The 9,325-nt window shown below is 39.5% G+C and overlaps 1 protein-coding gene across 2 annotated transcripts in view; it reads right to left on the bottom strand.

Annotated features, from left to right (window-relative positions):
• Positions 1-1,964: 1,964 nt before the first annotated feature.
• LOC107100007 (major histocompatibility complex class I-related gene protein-like) overlaps positions 1,965-9,325 on the bottom strand; it is an 11,388-nt gene continuing 4,027 nt past the window's right edge. Inside the window, exons 2-6 of one of the 2 annotated variants that reach the window (XM_015398354.1) lie at positions 4,510-4,743; positions 3,494-3,769; positions 2,844-3,146; positions 2,367-2,485; positions 1,965-2,085 (exon numbers count right to left, since the gene is read on the bottom strand). In XM_015398354.1, coding sequence (XP_015253840.1) covers positions 2,406-2,485; positions 2,844-3,146; positions 3,494-3,769; positions 4,510-4,743 — 893 coding nt within the window. In that variant the 3' untranslated portion in view covers positions 1,965-2,085; positions 2,367-2,405. Of the gene's footprint in view, positions 2,086-2,366; positions 2,486-2,843; positions 3,147-3,493; positions 3,770-4,509; positions 4,783-9,325 lie in introns of both variants that reach the window. The other variant, XM_015398353.1, reaches the window with a different exon arrangement.

The following is a 9,325-nucleotide window of genomic DNA, read 5'->3' on the forward strand; positions in this document are numbered from 1 at the left end:
AACGAGTAACGTTTGTTTTAAAAATGTAAGGAATAGAAAGTACAGATACTTGTGTGAAAATGTAATCAGTAGAAGTCAGAAGTAGGAAGAAAAATAAGTAATGGAATAAAGTATAGATACCTAAAAAGTGTACTTAAGTACAGTAATTAAGTATTTCTACTTTGCTACTTTACACCTCTGAAAATACCTAAAACACAGGGCTGCCAACTTTTCACCAGACCTTGGAGTGAGATTTTGACATAGTTTGGACAGGCAATCCTTGTCATGGTTCTTGTCACGATTAGCTGGTACAAGCAGCAAAAATTAAGCAGCAGACGCGATTTTGCTGCGTCCGGTGTGAATGTAGCATTGGGATTAAAAATCTTAACTCATTATCTTATTAAATTTTTTAAATTGAAAATTCAGACCTTCTATGAGGCTGTAGATTCTATAAACACTCACCATCACACAAGACAGCATTTCTGTGAATGTTGCATTTGGGTAGATGTGATGAAAGTTAAGTTTTTAAAAACATTTAATGGACCTAAATACATCGCTCTGGTTCCTCCTCTATCAATCTTGGATAACTGAGTTGTTGTGCACATTATCTATGTATGTGGTTAGTCTTTTCTTGGATGGCTGATCTTTTAAAAAATAAAATGCAATGGTTCTTTTCTGTTGTGGATCTATGGGTTTGTGAGGAATATCTGAAAGCTTTAAGAATTTATTTAGTCTATTGTTGATTTAATTAGTCTTAAAATCCAACAGGAGATAAGATTAAAATCAAATGGCATGCCTCGTAATAAATGCTAGAAAATCCCAGTCTTTTTTCAATATCCTACTCAGGTCAAGCTCTGCTGTTCTCAGCACAGTGAATGGGTGGGCTGCTGCTAAAATACGAACTGGATATGAGCCTAATATGTCCTGGTATGCTAGCACTAAGGTTGTGTTGAAAAAGCGGACTGGATTTTTATGAGCATGGTGTTTTTATATATAAATAAATGAAATGCAGTTGAGTTTTAACATCCCGTCATTTTTTTTGTGTGAGAAAATGGAGATAAGGAAAGAGAGTGTGAAGACACTGATATGCATGAGTCTCGCTACCAATGGGTAAAAGTTGACAGCCCTGAAAACACAATCTACTCAAGTAAACGTTTACTTTTTGCAAAATAAAATAAAAACTCAGATTATAGCAAATCAGAAGATACTTTTCACGCCTTTATTTGTTCTTTTTAGTCTTGAACTCAAACATAAGAGTAGAGGAAAATGAATTGTTTCAGCAATGGGTTTAAAACTAATGACGCTCTTTAACGAAAGAAATATGTTTTTATTAGCTTGATTGTTTTAAGTTCAAACTCACTTGTTGGGTGACGTTGACTTTAAAGTTGAAATACAAAGGTATCACACAAATATATTTATATGAATGCCAACAAAAACAAAAATGATAAAAACACTTTATAAAAACAACATAATTTAATGTACAGGTTTACCTTTTGTACAGAAATTTTGCTCTTCTGACCTTGAGAGAAGCAAATTTCTCATTGAGTCTATGGTGGAAGTCAGGGGTGGTTTTGATTAGTTTCTTCTCCATATAGAGCATAGCTAGGGCATTGAGACGATCCTGTAACATTGTGTTCCTGAGGAAGGTCTTGATCCTCTTCAGTGTTGAGAAGCACCTCTCAGATTCAGCAAAGTTCATGGGATTACATTTTTTACATTACATTTTTTATAAAACAAAAGTGTCAAAGGAAGCACTTTTTGAATGACTTTTGACTGATGGAGCAGCAAACTCCAAATTCAAGGCCTTCATGTCCATTTATATATATATATATATATATATATATATATATATATATATATATTATTATTTAGATAGATAGATAGATAGATAGATAGATAGATAGATAGATAGATAGATAGATAGATAGATAGATAGATAGATAGATAGATAGATAGATGAGAAAAGAACATAAAATGTTTATTAACTTATCGATTGTTTTAAACAAAGATTGCCATGTCAGTTGTTGACGAATATTACGCCCTCTGTGAAGTGGTAAGAAGTTATGTTGCCACTGTAGTCATCCTGGTTTCTTTTACATTATCAGCCTGAAAAAAGTGGAGAGGGTGAAGAATTATCTGCAGATATTGTGCAGGAAAACGTAAAAGGATAATATCATATCTCTTTACTACAACAAATAATTCTGGCCGAGGAGACATAACGGTGGAGAAATGGCCCGGTCCAGTATCCTTACAGCCCCCCCCCCCCCCCCCCCAGAATAGAACTTAACCCAGAATACTGCTGCCTTTGTCTTTACTGAAAATAAGAAAGGTGAGCAGCTTTGAAATGTGATGCAATTTAAATATGCTATAAAAAAAACTTGCCTTACCTGAAAATAGACGTACACACAGGTTCCTTCTCCTCCAAGTCAAAACAATTGTACTGACCACGATAAAAAGCAACAGAATAAAACAGTTGAAGTTTGCAAGTACATTCCAAAGGACAAACCTGGAATCACAACAAAATATATCTCTGAAAAATTTAATTGATTTATTTTTTCTGTTAGACATCAGCCATTATAAACACTCTTTAACAGCTTGCTAGCTCGTGTGGTAAGACTCCCACGCACAAGGACATCCTGGGTTTGAATCCTTGCTGGGGCGAATGAGCTCCCAGTGAGGGTCCATAGGGAATGCTAATGCCTACTTTGTAAGTTGCTCTGGATAAAAGTGTCTGCTAATGAATTAACATAAATTTGTATAAAGAGTGACGCAATTACGCAGAAACAACCACTGATTAATTGTGACTTGTCTACAGCTAAAAAGCAGTATTATCATAAAGCTATGTACATCTGTTTTAAAACTACCTTGATTTGTCTTGATAATGGCTCTATCCAGTATGGTTGTGACGTTATCTTTATTACTGGAGAACTGAAAGAGGCAGTCATATCTGTTCCAGTCTTCATCATTGATTAATGACACATTGAGATACACTGCCATCTGGAAGGTCCCATCATTGTTGGGGAGGATCTCTCCTTTCTCCACACCTTCATGGAGCTCTGCTCCATCTTTCCTCCAGAACATCAAGGCTCTTTCAGGATAGAAACCTGTAGCATGGCAGGTGACCACAGCTGAGGTAGTCTTCTGGAGGAGAGTTGCTGAGGGATGAACTGAAGACACAGGTCAATGGAAATGGCAGTTAAATTTTATAGATAGCAGTTGCTGTGTGCAATTACTATCTAAAAACCTACTATCTAAAAAAACAACTATAATTAAATATTTTTGTAGATCTAAACATAAGTAATTGTGTTCATAAGACATTTTTAAATATTATATACTGCATAGGTCCAGTAATATTACTGTATAGTGCGTGTTATCTAGTATTTAACACAAGATTATTTGGCTCCTGAAGTACTGTTTGTTAAAACACAACGATGACTTCAATAATATAGCACCATCATGAGCAGATGGGTAGGTTTTTATGTCCACCAAGATACTGCATGACATTTTATTATACCTGTTGTCTGTAAGGCAATTTTCCCATATTTTAAATACAGCTGAAGAAATTGTCTGCACTCTTCTGTCAGTGCATACTTCCAAAACAAGCTAGTTCCATCACTGTCCCAGTTGTGCTTGGTGATGACAGTCTGATGTCTAGGAGTGATCCATGTCATTGTTTTCAGGTCGAATCTTATGAGGTCTTCCCCATCATACCCGTATTCATTAAAAGCATCAAATTCTCCTGTTTCATTGTTCCAAAAACATCCATTCTTCCTTTGAAAAATGTGCACACCTAAAATAAAAAGAGGAAATGAAATGTTGAGATGTAACCATATCTTGTACAATGAGATCTCAGGGCATCAAACCCCCAAGATGTTTCTAATCAAAGAGATGTCAGTGTTGAAGACACTCCAGTTGAGCTATGATAGGTCCTTGATGAGATGACATGCTTTTATATTTAAGTTCAAGACTGGTATTGTAGCAAAATACATCTTGATTTTTCATGATGTGTCCCTGATAGAATTTGTTTATGGGAGAGTGTTAAAATACTTGGTCACACATTCATTGCAGAAACTTCATAACTTTTAAATGTTTGTATGGCAACCTTTTCTCTGGATATAAATGTTTATGCTGACAGATGGATAGACAAGATATTAACAAAACTGTTACCCATCAACTATACAAAAGGCTTTGGACTCTTGCATTATCTTTGGGGCTGAAGCATCTGGGATACTCGGCTGCATCTTGTTGGCAGCCCACCGGCTGGATCCTACCCTGTTCTCATAATCTTCCTTCATTAGATTTATGTGGTCACTAACCTGTGCTTCTCTCCTGCAGGTGTTTTCTGCCTCTGATGCCCTGGTCATTGCTACTTGTTTTTAAATAAACGTTTTTTTAATAATCCCACTATCTGTCTTGCCTAAATACTGGGTCCATCTGCTCTGAGTAATGACAGAATCCACACCTGAGTGCTTGTTTAGAGAGTCATATGGTGGGCCTTTGTGTAAGTGTTTAACAAAATATTTTACTTACCCTCCGATTGGTTAAAGCGCTGTTTCAAAGTTACTATTGTGGCTTTAAAGTCATAATAATTTAGCAAGCACTTGCTATTCAACCACTGCAAATGCTGGGGATGGTCTTGGAATAGTTTACTACCGGTAATCCAAGGTGTTCTGGGCTTTACATCGTTCAGGATGTTGTCACAGTACCCCACTTCAACACCATCCACTACTGCAGACGCCACGAAATCGGGAAGATCTGGGATTCCTGAAGTGGTATAAAGGATATACCACAGGGAATGTGGTTCTGTGAGAAAACAGTAATTCATACATCACAACGTGTAAACCAGTTGAGCCTTGCCCCCCCAACTGTTATTTCATAAAAAAAACTTGCAATTATTAATTGCTTTTTTATCCAATAGCCCTCATAAATTTGTACAGCCTACAAATTGAATATAATTTTACCAGAAATATACCATATACCATAACACATATTATCATATATGAATAAGCTGTCATGAGAAAAATCTTTTCAAAATTGAAGTGCTTATTTAACCTGTCAGGGGTTGACAACTTTTTCAAAAATTTATGACAATTGATTTTTTGTGTTTTTATTTTTATCTGGTGTGCAGGAGGTCAAACAAACATTCACTATGTTTCCTAATGCTGCAGAAAATTGTATAATAAATAAATTTAAACAACAAATGTAAACATTTCTGTCAACGAAGATTTATGTGATAGCCTGCAACACACGTTTCAGTCCGGCACTAAACCAGGCAGGTAGCTGTTTTAAACAACCAGGCGGGTTTGTCTTAGGCCATGGATCCCAAAAGGAAAGAAAATAGCTGATGAGAACAGAGGATTCAATTCAATTCAGTTTATTTATATAGCTTTAAGACACTACAGAAAATTAAAAACAGAGTGGGACTAGATTTACCTAACTTCCAAAACTACTACTTAGCAAATAGATTACAATACATCTCTAAATGGATAAAACAAAATCCCTTAGATGAGCCCTGGATAGACACAGAACAGGAAATATGCAGTAATATCATAATTTCAAATTTGCCATTTATTAGCTCTAATATCCAGCGGCATTCATTTTTTAAAAATATTACCATCAGCTCTTCCCTGACAGCATGGTGGGAATTTCTTAAAATGACAAAGTCACCACTTATCCCATGCAGTCGTACACCCATCTGGAACAACCCTGACATTCTACAAAATAATAAAATGATAAGCGTTCCGTACTGGAAGAATAAAGTTATTACATATCTGGATCATTCATTTGAAGGAATGAAGTGTATCACATTTGCTAGATTAAACTTGAAATATGGCATTAACAAAAATAAATTCTGTCGTGAGAAAAAAGTATTCAACTATTCACCTTGGTTAAATAAACAGAGATGATCATTTGTTCATATCTTTGCAAAGAGAGAACAGTTCATCATACAGCCCTTATGGCACAGCATTCTGCCCTGTTTTGCATGAGCAGCCTTCGTCCCCCTTACTTAGAACAATGGAAAAGTAGTCAGAATCAAAACAAATTACTGACATTTTGGTTAACAGTAACATGTTATGAATAAACCTTGAGAAAGAATCTGGTTTGTTATTGGAAGAAGCTATGTCTGGTCTACAAACACCATCCTGCAGAGAAATGTGTGGCCTTGAGAGAGAAACAGACTGCCGCTGAGTGGGTCCCGGGGTCTGGGGTCCCTGGGGTGCGTTGCCCTCGGGCAGGTGCCCCGGTTGGGTGCCGGGTGTTCGGGTTCTGTGGGGTATGCTGCTATGCGGCTGTCCAGCTCTGCCGTGGCCTCTGGTGTGCTTGGGGGCCTCAGGGCCTGTTGAGCTGATGGGGGGCTTGGACATTAACATCGTACGGCAGATGCTTACCCCTTCAGGGATTTGCACTCTGCTAATGGGGGAAGGGGAGTGAGGGAGAGAGGGAATGATCCTAGCCTCGATGTCTATTNGGATGTTAGAAGGGCTTCTGGCTCCCTGTCGCAGGCCTGGTCCTTGCCGGCCCATGGTGCGGGCTTCGTCCGGGACTGGCCGGCCATGGTTTGCTGCTTTTTTTTTTTTTTATGTACAGGATGCGGCGGCTGGCTCGTAGGCCCTGCCGCCTGTCCCTGGCGGTGCAACTGGTGGGGCCCCCCTCTCCGGGGGCCTTTTGGAGTCAGCGGGGAGCTGGGTCCCTGGTAGCGCAGTAAGCACCCGGACTCCTCCCTCTGCCTGCTCCATCACACTGCCACACATGTAAGCCCTTGGAGAGGGGGTCGTTACTGGAGGGTCCCACCTTCTGATGACGTCCCCCACCCCAATTCTATTTAGCATTTTAGGGGGGGGGGGGTATTATTTCATTGGTCTCTCCTCGGTTGGCTCCCCCGAGCCCCCTGGTTTGTTGATTTTGGGGGGTGCGCCGGCACCATCTGTCTTCCAGAGGAGGGTGTGGACTGTGCCGGACACCCCCATTTGGTACTTCCAGTTTTAATCACAACTGAACACTACATTTGAGCAGGCGCAAGGAGAATCAGGGTGTTCTCACACCTCTGTTCTTCTCTGTTCACCCGGAGTCTGGGGCCTGGAAGAAGAACGAGCCGCCTGGTCCGTGGTCTTGCCGGGGGGCTGCTGCGGGGACTGGGTGGCATGCCAGTGCCAGGGCTGTCATTTCTGCTGTACCCAAAGGGGTGTGGAGGAAGGGGCAAATAGTGAAATAAGGGGAGGAAGTGGCTGGGTGAATTGTTTGGGGTGGGGGGGCTCTGGTTGGGTGGCCTGTGCGGGGCATGTGGGCCCCATCCCCGGGGGGATCTGAACTGTTCCCTCTCCCAAGAGCATCTCAAGTCTCGGCCAAGTGCGGAGCCCATTCCCCCCATCCTGCTCTCCCTCCACTGGCTGGAGCTTGGGCTCGCCGGTGCACTGGTGGAGCTTGGTGTTTGGGGATGGATGCCCGGCTCTTCGGCTCTTCACAACCACTAATGAGCATTTTTCCTTTGGATAAACTTTACATGCACAAGTGCACTCTCAAAGGATTACAGGTGCTTGGTTCCAGGTACTTAGAGATTCAATTCCATACAAAAAGCCCTTATTCTTATCTTCAGCTACCACAGTATCTGTCATATGAAATAATACTACTTATACTTCAGCGATAGTATCAAGGAGTTGCACCATGTCCGTTGGTTGTGCTGTTCTTTTTACATCTCTTTGCAGGTGATGAAGCAGACTGAAAATGTTTTATGGTTATCTCCCTTTTATCTCCTTTTTCTTTCATCTTTTGTACTTTTTTTCTGTTTTTCCTTTCCTGTTCTACTTACACTGCAGTGTCCATATAATCTGTAACTCTCTGCATAATTATAATAACGCAATTTATATGCATAAATCAAGCGGAACACTATGGCAATAGCTGTACTGCTCCACTATTGAAAGTAAAATCTGTTGGCTTCTTTTTGGCATCAAGACAATTATTCTTATTGCCACATTACCAGACAGGACACTGATAAAAAATAAAGAAATAAAAAACTAACAAAAAATGCAGTCCTTCACACTAGGCATGCTTGTAGCCACAGTGGAGAGAAAACTCCCTTTTAACAGGAAAAAAACCTCCAGTAGAACCAGGCTCAGTGTGAACGGCCATCTGCCAAGGCCGACTGGGGTTCAAGGAGTCCGTTATTTGCCTTCATTGCTAATGTGGCAAGATTGCCTGCATGGTTGCTTTGTAATGAGAAGTCGTCAAAAAATAAAAAGAGTCACAAAGATGGATTAAAAAAGTGGATTGCCTCTCCAAACTCCATTACTGCTGATAGTTTTGTTTCAAGCATGGAACACCGTTCACTGATCAAACAGGTAGCAATCTTTTGCAAGTATGTGAATATTCTTCCACATTTCCCTAATATCCTCAAAATAACACCTCAATAAACTTCTCCCAATAGAAACTCATCCACCATAGAAAGATTCCTTTATTCTGTTTCTATAATTTCATCAATGCAACAAAAAATAGTACATACAAACCACGCAGTGTAGGAAGGTGAAGTGGCGAGCGGTGAACTCCACACGGTGAGAGCAGAGCGTTCACTGCTCCTCACTCACCTCATGCTACTATAAAATTAAAACTCAAAACACAGAATATCATACAGCAGAGTAGTCATATTATGTGACATTTAATTATGATAAACATTTAATCATTATTGCTTATTTTATATTTAAGCCCACAGAGTCTTTTTTTTTAATAGTGGGCTTATAATCTTAGAGCCGGTGTTGCCAGGCATACCAGGCTTATATAGGACTTTTACACTAAATTTATTTTATTTTTTTGTTGGTCCAGTATGGCTCTTTGAACAATTTGGGTTGCCGACCCCTGAACTATGTAAATGCGAAAACTGCCTTAAGAAGTGGGATCATTTCAGTAAAAGTGTTTTAATTGCAGATTAAATCTATGAAAGGTTTCCATGGCAAAACCATAAGGGATAAGAAGTAGGATAAAACTGAGTTAATGAGAGAAAATGAAAGTAATAAACTCACAGTTGAGTTGGTGTTAGCTTGCATGACTGGCTCCGTCATGCTGGTTTTCCTTCAGTATGCACTCCACAGGCGTCATGTCACGTGACTAAGAAAACGTAACGGGATTGGCTGGGTGTTGGACACCACAATCCATTGCTAATGTCTGTCACCTGAAGTAACCCCTTCCCTTTTTACACTGAATTTAGACGCCGAATTTAAGACGGTGAAATAGAGCCAGTTGAATCTCAGGAGGCTGAAAATATGGAGTTTGAATTTTGAAAGATTGCATTTTTTTTATATGCTGATTTTTTTAATACTGAAAAATTAAACTGAAAAATTAGTATTGAAAATGTAAT

This window comes from Cyprinodon variegatus, unplaced genomic scaffold (assembly GCF_000732505.1).
Source record: "Cyprinodon variegatus isolate N-32 unplaced genomic scaffold, C_variegatus-1.0 Scaffold930, whole genome shotgun sequence".
Classification (NCBI taxonomy): Eukaryota; Metazoa; Chordata; class Actinopteri; order Cyprinodontiformes; family Cyprinodontidae; genus Cyprinodon; species Cyprinodon variegatus.